The following is a 16546-nucleotide window of genomic DNA, read 5'->3' on the forward strand; positions in this document are numbered from 1 at the left end:
CTTTCATTATGTACCAACCGAATCTATTACAGTTAATCAAATATATACGGTGGCTATTATATTGACCGCCTCGCTATCTGACTGTGTCCACCCTGCCGGGCTGTCCGCTTGCTGGGGCAAGTGGTAGATCCGTTAGTGAACTGAAAGGAGGGGCTCGAGGCCTCACTGTAGGACTTTCCTTTATTGGAGATAGTTCAAGAAATGCTCAGAAGTAAGACCGACGGAGAGATTATTCCACACCATCTGGTAAGAAAGTAAGCCGCCTCCGTGCGGCGTTGCGGGCTAGCGGGACTCATGCTCGAGGAGTTCTGAATCCTCACCCAATTAGAGACCTCAATGGTGTAGGGAATAGGTACTTTGCAGTCCACGACGAGGGGTTCTGCAATAAATGATGACTGACTCAAGTCCAGCAAACTCCGGCTTACCTGATTACACTGGTCCATTGGTTAATCGATGGTCTTACTATGCGCATGCTGTTGTATTCCATACACAGCCACCAATGAAACGTCGTCAGATAGAACTGTGGCCTGATAGACAGTCGGAGCTGAGCGGACGGTGAAGTTTTAGAAACCATACAGGACCCCGAGACCTACTTGAGTACCCCACCGGTGCTCATGATACTTAAAAGCGGAGGTCCCCTTCTTCCATGATGATTCTTCATTCCTACCATAGGTATCACCCTCTCACGCCCATACCAACAGAATCCGATACCCTCACCATGGCACCAAAGGTAAGAGATATATATGTCTTCCAATCCCCTCAATCAACCTTAGATGATTCCATAGGCTAGCTAGACTAACACTCTGGATAGACCCTTCTTGTTACTCTAGCCCTCGCTTCAGGTGCCCTGTCTGCCGTCACCGGTACCTTCGCCAGGTATTTAGGCGGTAACTGCAGCGTCCTCGCTGGCACCAATACCATCGTTGAAAACTCCTGCTTCAATATCGAGGGTTTTCCCTATACCGGCTTTGCCGGAGCTGTGGTATCCGGTGCATGCGAGGATGCTTCCAAAACTCCGACTCTCAACCTATACCTGGACCCAGGGTGCGAGACCAACTTCTTCACTTCGTTTACCATGGGGGCCGAGGAGCAGTGTGTTACTGAGGCGGGGTCTGTCCAGAGCGCCACTCTCGTCTGCGCTTAGGGAACATTAAGCAGTGGTGGTGGTGGTGGTGGTGGTGGCTACCTATACTAGGTGGTCTACTGTTCTTGTCCCGCAGGATGATTCAAACCGAACAGGGTACCTCTTAAAGACAGTATTACTAAAGATAAGGATTAACGCTAGTTGCAAGTTCCTTCACCTGCGCTGGTCGTATAGCTATACTCCACCTTAGTATTCAGCCCTCTGTACCCACGTCTACCCGTTGGATATCTAAAGCACAACCTTATTCGGCGCTCTAGGCCATGAGATTGAAAGCAAACACAAAGCTTGACACATAGGTTCTTTAGGCATGGGGTGGAATAGGGACGCCAACCCCAATCAGACAAAGGCTGTTCCTCGCACAAATGCTTCTAATGATACGGGCAGCACTTGTTCATTCATTCGTACATGAAGACAAAGTCTGGAGAATTCCAGAGGTAGTATTATACAATATATTATATCCATTACGTGCTCGTTAACGCCGTATGTGCGAAGCCCTCGTCAATATCCAGAGATGTTAAGAGGTTTCGCCTCTAAAGAGACCGAGAGCCGAGAGCCGAAAACACACACCTGAGGAATATTTTCCGGGCGAACTAAATAATATGTGAGAACGGGGGTATCGAACAACGCAGGTGGGCCAGACAAGATCTGAACCTGGCATAATCAAATCCAAGGGCGAACAAAAACCGATTAATGCTCTTCTGACACATAGGTAGAAGCACAGACTCCAGTATATGGATGGAGCTCATCTCCATGCACGGTATTATTATAGGATATAGCGTAACCGCCGTGTTGCCTCGACGGCCACGAGGGCGCACAACGCGCCAATACACAGACAGATAGAAATCGCGTTAGGTGAGTCCTTGTCGAGATTCATCCACTGCGAGTCGGAAGAGGCGTCATCGCGCTTGGTACTGCCGGGCTCGAGGATGCTGAACACGATCCAGCTGATGAAGGTGCCGACGAACTGCGGGATCGTGGTGTAGACGTTCAGCACGCCGAGGTAGATCCCGGCCAGCTCACCGGTCGACGGGATGTTCGAGGGTCCGTCCTCCACATCACTGTCGCTATCTGGCTCGTGGTGGTTCAAACGGAGCACATCCATCTCCGAGTCGCCGTTCATGTCACTGTACGCGCCTGAGTGGACACTGGACGACGTGATCATAGTCACGCCGGAAAGGCGCGATGCAGCAGAGGGGCCCATCGCGAGCTTGTTGATCTCAACTCCCATGAAGGAGAAGGGTGCCCAGGAGGTGATGGCCCAGGGAATACCACAGAGGGCGACGAGGAAGGTTGCGAAGGCGCGGGACCGGGCTAGTGGCGCGAAGATCATTGTAGCAGCGAACATGACATGCGAGATTAGCCATGTCATTTGGAGATCCGGTCGAATCGCTGTAATTTTCTTGAGTAGTGCGGCGATCCCTGGGGGTGGTCGAGGTGTGAATCTGGGCCGCTTGCTGTCGGGCGGTTGGACACAGAAGGGCAAAAGGACGGATGCGATGAACGTGATGGATGAGAAAACCACGAGAGACAAACTGCCTACACGGCCCACCTCGCCAAGCATGTCGCTGGGCTGCGTTGCGTCTTTAGGGACCTCATATCGGAAGTATGTTTCACCAACCCAAGTAGTACTGTAGAAAAGGAAAGGGAACCACCCTAGAGGAATGATTAGAGCCAGAAACTATCGCTTCATCGGGTAGGATCTTACCAATCCAGGCCCAGAACTGAGCCCAGCAAATAGCTTGGATACGAGGGGGTAAGTCCATCGTGGTTTTGATCAGCTGAGATATCACTTGGAGCGCTCCGGCTTTTCCATCAGAATCCCTGGTTCAGATATCAGTAACTGTGCCGGAATTGCCGTGATTAAGACGCCCACCTTGCGGTAATCAGGACTCTTTCCTTCACAGCCCAGCTTGTAACGAGAACAGCACCTAGCAAAGACAACGCGGAGATAACCGTCATTTGCTTGAATTGAGTGTCTCCAATCGATGTGCCAAAAATGCTGACAGTGTCGATAGACCCAATGACATAGCCAATGAGTTGACCAATTGCCGACATCCTCGTGGCTGTAGACGTTTAGCATCCATATATCTTGTGTATTGTTATCATGGGCTAACATACCCCAGGCTGATCCCGCTTGCTGTGCAGGAATGGGCAAAGTATCCACAATTAAGCTTCGACAACACGCTTGCACTACTCCCGTGTTAGTTTGCCAATCTAGAAATCCCGGAAACTTCGACACGCACCGATGTTGATCGCAAAATCAACAGCATAAATGCTCAGGACTGCCAGGGCGATAGTAACGTTCTTGACCTGGTTTGACAACATCTGATGAGCCTCGGCGTGATCGGTCCCAGCAAGTATAGTCGGTTACCTTTTCTGGATCGTCTTTCACAAACATGTTCACAATTTCTGTCGTCCATCCAAGTACCAACAAACACCCTGTGACGATCAACGAGCCACCGATCATGAATGGCCGGCGTCTGCCCCATTTCGAGCGCGATCGATCCGCAATGACACCAATGAGGGGTTGCATGATTAATCCCGACAGAGGACCGGCAATCCAGACAAGCGACGTTCGAGACTTTGTTAAACCGAGCTGAAGGAGGTACGGGGTGCAGTCTGCGGGGGAAATGCACATTAGAGGAACGTCTGGGCGACCTGTTCGACAGGGAGCGCTTACATGTCATTTCAATACCCCAAGTGAACCTAGTAAAAGCAAGCACATGGAATCAGTTGTCTACCCTCTAGCGTGTCATCAGAAGTCCGGTCAGATACATACTGTAATCCCAACAAGCTGAAAGTCAGCAACGCCATGCGCGCCGATTCGGTGCGCCCTCTGATCGAGGGCGTGCCCACCCATCTTGCAGCCTGTGGCATCCTTATCTAGAATCTGGATACCTGCATGCACTTGACTCTTTTCTCCGTCAACGGTAGTCCATGAACCAGCTGTTGCACCTGTCCTCGTGGCCGCGATCACGGCCGACGTATGGCCTGCGCTGCAGACGAGAGTTGGTCGGAGATGTATATTCGGGATGATATGAGATAACCAGGATCGAGGTAGAGATTCGAGGCGATAATGGTTCGGTCGGAAGTCAATTGCGCTGGCCGAGTAATCCGTGTGATAAAAATAGCTGCGAAGAATGCGGTGGAATTCGGTGCCGCAAAAGGACGGTTGAAGCGCTAGAAGGTTGGTTTCTGTGAGGCGAGAGGGAAAAGGGCGTTGAAGCGAAATATTGGAAAACGGTCAGAAGAGCGTTGGGACAATTGAAAGATCCAGGCAGGGCCCCTGGAAATCGAAAAGGTCGGCGCCGAGTGCAGGAGAAAGACGAGGAGAGGAGAGACCGAAAAAGAAACCCACACAAACAGAACGCATGCGGGCCCCCGGGCCGCCAGGGCGTCGTGGGCTTATCGGCAGCACGTCGACCCACCAGGGCCGCGGCACTTTCCTTGTCCCCGTTATTAATAGCACGGTGCATCTCTCGTCTACTCGAAACACTTTCTAGAACATATCCGTGGTCATTGTATGCCAGCAATTGAATAAAGTGACATGTCCAAAAATCAAGAGACAAACAAAGCTAACCCGCAAATATACCACTATCCAAAAAATCAAATCAATGTCAAAACAGAAACTCCCTCCTTCTACAGTCACCTAGCCCCAAACAGCCCGTCGCAACTGCAAGAGGGAATCAATATCATCGTGTTTGATTCGTAACAGTCACTTCATTCGTTTCTAGGGACCCAGGGGAGCGTCTGGTCCACCATGGCCGATCTGGAAAACCCGTCTCCAAATATCGTGCCATCCCAACCTCGAGGACCATCCGATCATGCTATGAAACCCGGTAGTGCTCACATTAACCCATTTTCCTTCTTTCCCTTTTCATTGCTTAAACGATCATAATATTTTTCATTTACAGTCTGTTGGGGGCCGAAGTCAGGGGCCACTGGTAGCCAGCAGCATCACTGAACTTGTACCCGAACGATGCGGTGAAGTCGTCGAGCACAGCAGGTCCGCGAGAGCCTGATAACATTGTCAGTACTGGAACTCAAAAGAAATATTTTGTTTCGCAGATGGCGCATTCGCCGCTTACCGTAGGGGTATTCCATGGGGATGATCTCCTTGTTGTCGTCCAGGTAGTGCAGCAGAGGGGTGAAGATCTTCCAGCTCGAGTCAAGTTCATCGTCACGGACAAAGTTCGAGTGGTCACCCTTCAGAGCATCCAGAATCAGAGACTCGTAAGCCTCCGGGATCTTGAGGTCGGAGAAACGGCGGCGGTAGGTAAGGTCAAGCTCGGTAACGACCGTCTGCATGGAGAGACCCGGCAGCTTGGAGTTCATCTTAATGTACACCGACTCGTTGGGCTGGACGCGAATAACAAGTTCGTTGCGGGGGATGTCCTTGAAGATGCCGGAAGTGACGTCACGGAACTGGATACGGATCTCGGTCTTCTGCTCGTTCAGGGCTGTCGAAGATGTGAGTACACCAAGTCCAGGGCGTGCTGCCATAGAGAACAGGATACATACCTTTACCGGCCTTCATGATGAAGGGAACGCCATCCCATCTCTCGTTCTTGATGTACGCAACCATGGCGCAGAAAGTCGGGCAGCGCGAGTCTTGAGGGACAGTATCATCCTCCTTGTAGGCGGGCTTGCTACCGTCGAGCGACTTTCCGTACTGGCCGATGATGACGTTCTTTGGCTCAATGGGGTCCATCGCGCGCAGAACACGCACCTGTCACTTACGTTAGTTGCCGCCGGTGGGATAAGGGATCGGCAAAAATACCTTCTCATCACGAATGTCTTCAGCAGAGAAAGAGATGGGACGCTCCATGGCAAGAAGCGTCAACACCTGCAGAAGGTCTAGATAAGGACATTAGCACTTGCCATCATTAGCCGTCAAGGTCATTTTTTTGTTGGACATACGGTTCTGCATGACATCACGAATGATGCCGAACTCATCAAAGTAACCTCCACGGCCCTCCGTGCCGAACGGCTCCTTGAATGTGATCTGCGACAAGAGCTTAGCATCTGCACCGGTCGTCCTGAAAACATTCAACTCATACCTGCACGTTATCAATGTGGTGACGGTTCCAGGTAGCGTTGAAGAACTCGTTTCCGAAGCGCATGATGAGAATGTTCTTGACCATCTCCTTACCCAGGTAGTGGTCAATACGGAAGATCTCCTCCTCCTTCCAGTTGGGCTCAAGGGCCTTCTGGAGGTCACGAGAACTCTGGAGATCCTTGCCGAAGGGCTTCTCGACCTGTAGACACAAAGAAAACACGCGTAAGCATATGCCTCGGTAGAAACAAAGCTTTTGTGTTGGCGACTCACAATAATACGGGCAATGCCGTTCTTGGGGTAGCAGTTTCTCTTCAATTGATCCGACACGGTAATGAAGACGCTAGGAGGCAGCGCCATGTAGAAGACTCTGTTCTGTTCCTTATGGCCCTTCTCGACGTCCTCGAGGTGCTTGGTGAGGTTGATGAACGAGTCATCCTTGTCATATTGGCCGCTGATGTAGGTGCACAGCTGGCAGAAGCCATCCAGCTGTTCTTCGATTTCCTTGGTGGGGGTCTTGATGTACGAGCGCACCCGTCTCAGATATTCTTCGTGGTCCATGTTCGTCCGAGCATATCCGACGATCTTGATCCCCTTGGGGAGGAATTTGTTACGGTACTAAATGCATGGTCAATGCCAACCGACGCGACGATACTTTACTCGGACCGTCATCGTATACTTACAAGACCGAACAGTGCAGGGAACTATGGAACCTAGTCAGTCTCCGATCGGCTTCACCGGCCAAGCCTTTTTAGGGTAGAACACCTACCGTCTTCTTCTTTGCGAGATCTCCGGAGGCACCGAGGACCACGATGACCGTGTCATCTTTCAGTTCAATGGTGCTACGCGAGACATCCATGTTAGTAGCGAATCGAAGGTTACTGGCTGAGCAGGGGAAGCTGTATGATGTCGATCACAGGGATTTGCCAGCGCGATCGGAAGAAGGGGGAATTGAAAACTAGAGCTGCTCGACAATTTCTAAAAAGCAAATTGGAAGAGCTCGGGGCATTCAACGAAGGGAAGTGGAAAATCTGGGGTCGAATTGACTGATATTGACTGTCCTGAGGAAGGCGATCGAGCAGGTGGCAGACGGGTGGGAAGAAAAGAAAGACGTAGAGGGGGACGGAGGAGGGGTGTGATGTCAGAGAGGGAGGCGGCGGCGGCAGTCAAGACTCACCCAGCGTTCTGGCGTTCCTCAGTGCGGGCTATTGTGCTGGTCATGGTGACGGACGGGAGTTTGTGCAGGCACCAAAAATGAACAACGGACTGTTAAGGAAGGGAAATGAAGCTTGGAATGAAGGAGAGACGAGGGAGTAGAGGAGGAAAGAGAAGAGGTTTGTTGGAAAAATCCCCAACAGTTCCGGCGGAGCAAGTACTTTTTAACGCCGTGAGAGGGACTCTGCTTAGTCGTAGCAGCAGTCGAGGAGCTGCAGTTGCTGCAGGGTGACTCTCGATTACAGTACACGGTGGGGCGTCGATTGTTGCCGCGAGCCCCGTCCGGTGGCCTGGGTAAGAAAAAACCTAACTGGAGAGAAATTACATACAACTGGGCTTTGGGAACCTAGGATATCTTCGTGTTGGATTTAATTAGGTGTTTTTATTATTTTATTTATGCTTCGTAGTATAACTATAGCCTCGGGTGCCCGCCCTTTTTCCGGAGATAGATAATCTGTCATCTTTTATCAGTTCTTTTTCCTTTTCATCATCTACGTAGTAGTTACTCCCTAGAATCCACCGCCGTGGCGACAGCTACTGGTATTATATCATCCCTCTCACGCCTGCCTAGGTACTCAGTCAGCCCGTTCATACTCCCTCCCACTCGGATATAGAGGACACGAAGGAAATCCTTCCCGATGCCGGTGCTTGTACCTTGTATTACTACCGTCCCCAATCATCCGAACCCTTCTGCTCAACTGCTTCTTAACACTAGTTTTATCCGAGCCTACTCCGCTGGAAATTTCAACCCAGTGAGCTCCACCGGGAACCGTACATGGACCGGAGACGCATCTCTAGAGGCACATCTTGGATATGCTGACCTCCTAGCCCCGCGCCAAATGCTACATGGTACTAGTAATCTTACGCCCAGTCAGTTTAGGATCTAGTGGGATTCTCCTCTGATAGGCGAAGGCCAGGACATCAAAAAAGGAGAAAAAGAAATATAAAGGCGGCCGGGGTGTGGTCCATAATCCAACCCACCCTCTATCTAAGCTCGTCAGGTGTCCGCGGAGACGGACAGCTTAACTCCAGTGTACCGTACACTGCTGAGGTCTTCGTCAGGAGGGGTGAGATAGAGCCAGCTTCCAATCATTGACGTCGGCCCGGTCGAGGATTTGTGTGACCACCGGTTGCACGTCCCTTCTTCAATCTATTTATTTATTACTTTCGTTTTACCTAATTCTCTCGTCTAATTCAGCAAACACTATGTGTCCGCGCGACAGAATGCGCCGTGGGCACGAGCACGGAGATAATGCATATAGATATCAGATTGCCATGATACTGCAACGTCAATCTTCCATCATACAGACGGTTTACATACAAGCATAGTACAGCTGTAAAGCGACCTCGGACCACCTTCTCCACTCAAAAATACAAAGGCAGAGATCGCGCGCCAGAAGCTGCGGCGAAGATTACTGTGGAAATGGTGGTGACTCCGTCCTGGAGCACTCCCTCCCGGTGACCCAAGTCGTGGAGATGGATCGGCGGATTCTCCGAGCACGGTACGGATTCTATTTTCCCGTGTGCGAAGTGAGGAACTACAATACCTTAATGAAAGAGGGGCCAGGAACTGTGTCAGACTGAACATTTGGCGCTGGTCAGTCTGCATTATTTATCATTTCCATCCTGGTCATGGTACATAGTTCTGAGTTAATATTGGGTGGGCTTTGGTCTTTGTTATCTGCAAGTCTAACCTAAATTTTTGCCTTTTTCTCCCCTTTAGCCTTTCTTTTTTCCATTTCATCTGTTGCATATTTCGTACAGGGACGGAGTTAGGAAAGACGAAACAGGAGTACACAGAAAAATGGCGTGCTGTAAGGGCAAAACCTCAACGTCAAGCTTGTTACCGATAATCCCAGGATGGTGGGGCGGACCTCGCTGTATTTCCAAATATGTGTCCCGGTCTGATCATTGCTGTCAGGATTTAATCTTTCCACTTATATACTCCGTGCTCCATCCGGAGAACAACCATCATGGTGGCAGGTGGTACCACGGGAAGATCACGCTGAAGTTCAGTTGTCTTTTGCTTTTTCATTATCTCGAACTTGTTGATCTACATAATTTTTATCTCATACGTCGAATTTTCGGATCTCTAGAGGCTGCGAGAGAAGAATCCGATAGTTCCAGCACGCGGATCAAGCTGCATGGGGATGGATCCCCTGTCGTCATGGGGTAGGGCACTCCTAGAGATGGTTTGTCAGCGGGGGACGCTCTAGGCATGCGCTGCAGTAACCCCTCGACCGGCCTCGGACCACAGTAGCCCGACGGCAAAATAGGTAGCGATGGTGGGGTTCGGATTGAAAGACCTTTGAAAATCAGAAAAAAAAAAAAATCGAGATCTGAATAATCTGTCGGAAGAGGAAAAGCAGTTTCTCCGTGGTACTCCCGAATCGGACTAGTGCCAAAGCGAGACCCAAGGTCTTCCCCATCACGGGACTTCGCTTAGCCCTGGGGAGGGAGTTGCTCGCTAAGCGTCCCGTTTGGGGTTAGGGCGAGCCGCACCGAACACACCTCGCAAATTGTGAACATTGTGCGTCGACTCCGTACCTATCGAAGCGACGACAACCACGACAACCCGGACGACTTTTTGCGGGTCATTTCTGCCTTCCTTCGACTTGTTTGCGTTGCCCGCTGTTGCTCAGAACCGCCGTCAGAATGCCTTCGGAACACGGTCACAGACGTGAGTTGCACCTCTTGGAGGGAGTTGATATGGAATATCATGTGTGCGCGAGGGCTCCATCCTCGGGGTTGGGATGCAAGATTCGGAGCGCGCCATGAGGTCCATGCTGTGGTTGAATTTTTGCTAACGTGGTTTTTCTCTTGCCTGCAGTCTACGTCAAGTAAGTTGCAATCGCTATCCTCGTCGTGTCGCGCACATCCGATCGTGATATAAGAATCGTGGAATCACCAAGTGGAGGGATCGGGGAACCGCATATCGTCACGACATCCGATGAGAACAGAAGGGTTAATACGAGTCTTTTTTAGGGGTCGTCACCTGAGCTACCAGCGCTCCAAGCGCCAGGTCAACCCCAACACCAGGTACCGACCCACAATGGACATCGCAAAGGAATATGGGAATAAACTTCTGACACGGTGATACAGCCTGATCAAGATCGATGGTGTTGACAACACCGAGGCCGCAAAGTGAGTCACTTCTGGGACAACGATTGGATCATGGAACAAGGGAACTAAGACGGGTCGTGTTTACAGCTTCTACCTGGGCAAGAAGGTTGCTTTCGTCTACCGGGCTAAGCGTGAGGTTCGGGGTTCCAACATCCGGGTGATCTGGGGCAAGGTCACCCGCCCGCACGGTATGTGATGAGAATGCCATCGGTGAAATTGGACATGTTATCGGTGGACGGCAAGTGGCATGCGGTTGGACTCACACTGACAATCATATCGCACAGGCAACTCCGGCGTCGTCCGCGCTCAGTTCCGCCACAACCTTCCCCCCAAGTCCTTCGGTGCTACCGTCCGCGTCATGCTCTACCCCTCCAACATCTAAATGACTCGCATTTGTTATGTGTTAGTTGGCACTCCGGAATCTTCGCGCAGACAGTCGGGCAAGGAGTCGACGGTATGAGCCGATGTTGAGATGGAGTTGGCGGGTTGATATGAATAATGTTCGTGGGAGAGGCAGGGCCGTCCAGCCCTACGAATTGAAATAAAAGAACTCTGTCCTTTTTACAGCATGGTTATTGTCAGCTACTAGGCATATAGAAAAGCTTGTCCTGTTTTCAATACTGGCGAGCATGATGTGTCTTGTCTGACAGCGTGGCTGCTCCCAACTGTATCTGACGCTCATACACCAATCCACACCATTTCAACAAATAACTGGATGGAATCTTGTTTTGTGGCCTAAAGTCTGGAATCTCAGGCGGCTTGTCTCGTTGCTCTGTGCGGGGGCTCGGTTTGGATAATCTCTAGAGCCGTTCCAGCACTGCAGATTGACCTCCGTCTTCCAGTGGCATCCGGTTGCAGTGTTTGCTGGTCCATGAGCCTTGACCGGGTGTCCGGGATGGCTCCAAGTAAACAATAAGGCTCATGTGCGCGCAGCATCTCCCCTCGGTACTCTACTTGCTCTGCCCCCAGCTGTAGCAAGGCAGCATGGTGTAGTTGCGGGACGATGGGTCATGAATATCAATGTGCGCTCATCTCCATTGTAGAATATACGTAATGTGTCCAAGTTCCCAAAACAATGCTGAGAAGCAATCCTCGATCAGGCGTTGCAGCCTTAGGGTTGTCTTGCCAGTATTATTTCATGCTACAAATACACAGGTCGTCTAATGGCAATTTACAGGTGCTCGCTTATTTTCTTTGCTATTCAAGACATAAATAGTCTAACAGTGGCATGTTAGTTCATGGAGTTGATAGCATATAATCGTGAGGTATGTCGTTAAGAACCCAGTCACTTCTTTTGAGACCATTGGATGTGCCATTACCTTGGTATTTGAATAGAACTTCCATGCAAAATATGATTATCCCCCCATTCTTTGTCCCTACCTCTTGTCGTTCTATAATGCCAAACTTATTCGAAACGAACAGTATCTTCTTGATGTTGTCACTTTGCATAGTTTTTGAAACACGGCAAAAATTGTATTGCGCTCAGCTCTGAAACAGTCCAGTTAGGTACTGCTGTCGGACTATGCCAGAGTAAATACCTCTGTGAGACCGTATAAACGGAAGAGGCTTCTCATAGAAACGCACACATTATCAGGCCAAGACCGATCTTGGCCATATGCGCCCGATCAAGGGATAGGGACTGTTTTCTGGAATCTGGCTGGATAGGCACCCTTGCATGATCCTTCGTTCGTCGAGAAGTCTATAGGAATTAAAGTAGGCGCCATCCCCCCACTGCAGTGACCCACAGCTGTTAACGGAGTACACCCAACGGAAGATCATCACTGCTGTTCGGCAATCAACTGCAAAATCATTGGCTGCCTGATAAGAATTGCAAAGGGCGTCGGAGCTTTTGCCGTAAAAATACCTGTACTATTCAGATTTGCCGATTTCAAAGACTCAGTAAATCCAAATTGTTGGTTTATATGTGGAATGGGTCTATTGATTGATATAATCTCGAGCCGACACATGCTTCAATCAAATATTTCATGATTCTTATAAGGCGCAGGTGGCCGGCCCCTTGATAAGATATCATCTTGGGCTACCTAAGTGCTATTTAAGATGAGACTGCCAATATTGGGAGCTCCATTGAGTGTGACCCACGCTGCATGAGGCCTACCCCGGATTGATGGCTGTACAGAGTAAGGATGGATGGGAGATCATGCAGTGGAAACCTGTTGCGCTGCGTGGAGGAACTTTCACTTGGAGAATGATTATGCATGCAGGCTAGGTACCCTAGATACTACCTACTAGGTATTGGGTATCTTGGATGACTCCGAAAAAGTTCACAACGTTTTGGTAGAAGAAATAAAAGGGCGGAACCCAACAAGTCCCGCGGAGCTGACATTTCTTTTAGGCCTAACTGGGAAAGAAGAAAAGATTTAAAATAGTTCAGTATGGAAATGCATAAGACAAAAATTTTTGTGCATGTCTCAGTTGTGCCTTAGCTTCTTCCATTGGAGACAATCGATAGGTCCCTGGGGTAAAGGATCATGACATCTGGAGGTGTGATCAAACCGTTTGCCGCTACACAGCAAGCTAGTGCCAAAGGATAAAAATAACCAGAGCGGAAAGTTAGGTTGCGGGTCCGAGACACAACTCAATTATGAGTAACAATGATGTCTGCACTTGGGCCATGCCTGACTTTGGATTTGGTTTCATTTTCTCCAGCTATTACGCAAGAAGCGCCGGATGGGAAGATCACTCTTCTGGGCATCACGATTGGGGGAGAGCCTACAGAACAACACATAAGCTCAGGGACATTGAGGGTGCCACCTCAGTTCCATGGTGGATGCAAACCAGTTTGTGGTGGCTGGGCTGGTTCTTGTGCTGCCGATTGGCGCTTGTGGTCGTCAGGGAGGGGAACTTGCGTAACACATGGTTGCGACGCATGTTGGAACGAAGGAACACCGGATGGATTGATGTCTCATTTGGTGAGATGGGATTCTACGAAGTGCATGGTTAGATCCGGGAGGCGAGGTGAAAATAGATTAAAAAAGTAAGACGATGAGGGGTGGACTGCGGGAACCATCATTAAGTACTGTACTAGGTAAGGTAGAAGGCAGAACAGGTACCTAGGTAATGTGCATAACGTCGACCCCGTGGCTGCCTGGTTATCTCCCACGTGTAAGGGGAGGCGTACAGCGTAGATAGAAACAGGAGAAGAGAAGACATCAGAGAACAAAGGATCAGTCGCATCCCCGTAGCTATACAGAATTGTCATAGAAATATTTCGTACAGGTATTGCTCTGGATCAGCAACTTCTTCCGTGACTTTCCATTCCATCCAGATTCGAGAAAGTGTCTGTCGGCCAAAACGCCATCATCCGACAGGCTGATAGAAAGTCCCTCCCATCCAATTGCGTGGCGCCTGTCGTCAACTCTTCCCGCCGCTTCAAGTCAAAAAGCCCTCGACTGTCGCGGTTCTTCTTCTTCCTGTTTTCTTCTCTTCTCCTTCTCTTCTCTCCTCCTCTCATTCTCCCCGGTGTTTTCGCTTAACCCTCGTTTGGAAAACCGACCATTTCGCATTGCTACCCCCAGCCGTCTCCCATCGTCGTTCACTGTCGATCATTGACAAATGGGCCGTGGTGTGCCCGAACTGTCGTTCTAGCAGAACTAAAAAAGTACCGCCTCAGTCGGTGGCCGGGTTTGCTCCAATCCACGAGGTCTGAACCTCTCTCCACTGGCGCACATCTCTCGTTGATTTGCGGTGACGATTATCAACATCAAAAGTCCGGTTTTTGAAACTCCTCTTCCTCGTCCGTCGCAGAATACGTAAGGATCCCATAGTACCTCTTCAAATTCAGGGGGACAACCTCTAAAACATGGTCATCCATATAGATCTTCCACCCCACACCGTTTCTACGCATCCCAAACGTCAGGCAGCGGATCCCATCTTTCAGTCCTCTCGTTGGCTGCGTTCTGAGCTGCGGACATTAGTCAATTGCTATTAAATTGCCTGCGATCAGTACATTCCTTGGCGGTTTCCACTCCTATCGACCCTGCGCTCCACAGCGGCCACCATAGCTCAGAGCAGATCCCAGTGAAACCTGCTCCAGCCGTACTTATCGGGCGCTAAGGGCGACCGTTCAACGATAAAAATGGCAAGCCCCCAGTCGGTCGCGTCTCCTAGGCGCAGTCGAGGTTTCAGCTTGAAGTCCGACAAATCTCATCATTCCAGCAACTCCGGCAGTCACCACAAAGTCCATCTCTCTGAATCTGCAGAAGAAAAACACAGACGCACTCTACATACCAAAGCCGACCCGATGGTTGCTATGAGCGAAGCCCAACCAAGTATGTGACTCTAACCTTCGTTCTCGCATTCCTTCGATCTTGCTGTCATTCTTCTGCCCTTTTCCCCTCTCTTGCCCTCTTAAAAGTTACTGCGTTTCCTCGACCCACGTTGTTTACAAATTCCCCGAATCTTTTGGCGTTGATGTGCGATCTAACTATTTGTTTTAGTGGCGGTTGCACTCGAAAAGTCGAATTTGGGCAACCTGAGGGCCATGCAGCACAAAGATCAATTCGGGAATGTCATCAGTTCGTTGTCCCCTCCGTTTCCTTATCGCGAATTGCCCAAGGAGGATTGTTTTCCTGACCCGCGGTTGAAACAGCTGATCCCGATCTTTCCAATCCCACCCGTCCTCGTCTTGAGCGCCCGTTAGACACTATCCGATCGTTCGAAGCGGCGATCTATGGAACATACACTGGCAGGCCGGCCTCGTATGCGAAAACCGGTAGGTTGCGTCAACCAAGCGACTTGTCTCAGACTAATCATAATGTCTCAGAACCAGAGCTGGGTTATCGCGCGGATTACAGCCGGCGCAGTAGCTATTATGGAGGTAACGTATTTCTTGCGTATATACGCGACTCGCTTGCGATCGCTGCACCTGGTAGAAGTGGACCATACTGACGATTGCGATTCGATCGCAGGCCACAACGGATACGCAAATCGCGGGTACGGTGAACAAGAAGGCTACTACAACGGCCGAGGGACGTATTCACGACCGGATAGCTATGTCGAAGGCGGTTACGGTGCTGGTCCACCCCCCGAGAATTACTATCCATACAACCAGATGAGCGGTCGACCGCGACCACGCCACCACCCACGCATGAACTCGGAGCACTACGGAAACAATGCGTCCAACGGATACGCCCAGAACGGCTATGCTCAGAACGGTTACGGGCAGAATGGTTACCACAAGTCATACGAGAACGTGACGGCGGCATCAGGCTCCGGAAGCAACACAGAGCCATGGGGAAATTCGACCGATCCAAGTTCGGTGAACAGTTCGATAGACCAACTGCAACAACAGCAGCGAATGGACGAGCGATCGGTCGCGGACAACTTTGGCTTCCAGGGATTCGGCCCAGGGCCGAATCTCAACGGCAAAGTAGCTGCTTCAGGTGGGGCTGGGCCTGAGAGAATCGTGCTGGGTAATAACCAGAGCTCCGCTCCAGCCACCGACTCTGGCGGTCCGGTAGGAGGTGGACCTGCACCCACCACCCGCCGTCAACTGCGCAAGACGAACAACGTTCCTACCGCAGCGCCCGCAGCAGCGGGTGATACGAAGCGGAAGAGTTGGTTCAAGCGACGATTCAGCAAAGACTAAACGTCGCTTCTGCCTTCTGTTTTTATCTTCCTTTTCTTTTTCTTTTTTTGCCCCCCTAATTCCCTTCGACGCGTGTTTTCAAGTGATCTTTATGGATGTAATACCTTATCCGGCGTTTATTTTCCAGTGCAACAGCGGGACATCTGGTCGGGATTTGTATGCAATCTGTGTTTGTTTACGGGCTTTTTTTTTCTGGTCGGTTCCGTGAGTTGTTGTTTTTCCTCTTCGGGTATGCGGTTACGGTTTCCACGAGACAACGATGCACGATGGGTATATTACTTTCATGGACTATGATTTGCACCGGTCATTCATTCGGGTGTTTAGTGATGGATGAATTTTGTGCACTTATAAATGCAGACATTATCTGTCTTTTCCAACCGTCTCACGTTTGGTATATTAT

General features: G+C 50.3%; 5 protein-coding genes across 5 annotated transcripts; 3 read left to right on the forward strand and 2 right to left on the reverse strand.

Moving 5' to 3' along the window:
- Window positions 1–718: 718 nt before the first annotated feature.
- On the forward strand, window positions 719–1144 carry ATEG_01621 (uncharacterized protein; the record flags this gene model as incomplete). The annotated part of the gene is made up of 2 exons (XM_001208986.1): window positions 719–730; window positions 812–1144. The coding sequence occupies 2 exons, from the start codon at window positions 719–721 to the stop codon at window positions 1142–1144; spliced, it is 345 nt and encodes a 114-aa protein (XP_001208986.1).
- A 763-nt stretch (window positions 1145–1907) lies between these two features.
- On the reverse strand, window positions 1908–4021 carry ATEG_01622 (putative sucrose transporter; the record flags this gene model as incomplete). Its single annotated transcript, XM_001208987.1, has 8 exons — window positions 1908–2797; window positions 2850–2965; window positions 3018–3207; window positions 3263–3334; window positions 3388–3469; window positions 3516–3763; window positions 3825–3850; window positions 3924–4021. The coding sequence occupies 8 exons, from the start codon at window positions 4019–4021 to the stop codon at window positions 1908–1910; spliced, it is 1722 nt and encodes a 573-aa protein (XP_001208987.1).
- Window positions 4022–5052: 1031 nt separating this feature from the next.
- ATEG_01623 (glucose-6-phosphate dehydrogenase) lies at window positions 5053–7421 on the reverse strand (the record flags this gene model as incomplete). The annotated part of the gene is made up of 10 exons (XM_001208988.1): window positions 5053–5162; window positions 5233–5604; window positions 5666–5873; window positions 5925–6001; window positions 6065–6149; window positions 6205–6402; window positions 6474–6818; window positions 6884–6904; window positions 6970–7042; window positions 7378–7421. The coding sequence occupies 10 exons, from the start codon at window positions 7419–7421 to the stop codon at window positions 5053–5055; spliced, it is 1533 nt and encodes a 510-aa protein (XP_001208988.1).
- Window positions 7422–10070: 2649 nt separating this feature from the next.
- On the forward strand, window positions 10071–10920 carry ATEG_01624 (60S ribosomal protein eL33; the record flags this gene model as incomplete). The annotated part of the gene is made up of 5 exons (XM_001208989.1): window positions 10071–10095; window positions 10391–10454; window positions 10518–10559; window positions 10626–10726; window positions 10823–10920. The coding sequence occupies 5 exons, from the start codon at window positions 10071–10073 to the stop codon at window positions 10918–10920; spliced, it is 330 nt and encodes a 109-aa protein (XP_001208989.1).
- Window positions 10921–14634: 3714 nt separating this feature from the next.
- On the forward strand, window positions 14635–16146 carry ATEG_01625 (uncharacterized protein; the record flags this gene model as incomplete). Its single annotated transcript, XM_001208990.1, has 4 exons — window positions 14635–14827; window positions 14996–15073; window positions 15148–15270; window positions 15467–16146. 4 exons carry the CDS (start codon window positions 14635–14637, stop codon window positions 16144–16146), a joined length of 1074 nt encoding a protein of 357 aa, XP_001208990.1.
- Between the last annotated feature and the right edge of the window lie 400 nt (window positions 16147–16546).

Source organism: Aspergillus terreus, genomic scaffold (assembly GCF_000149615.1).
Source record: "Aspergillus terreus NIH2624 scaffold_2 genomic scaffold, whole genome shotgun sequence".
Classification (NCBI taxonomy): Eukaryota; Fungi; Ascomycota; class Eurotiomycetes; order Eurotiales; family Aspergillaceae; genus Aspergillus; species Aspergillus terreus.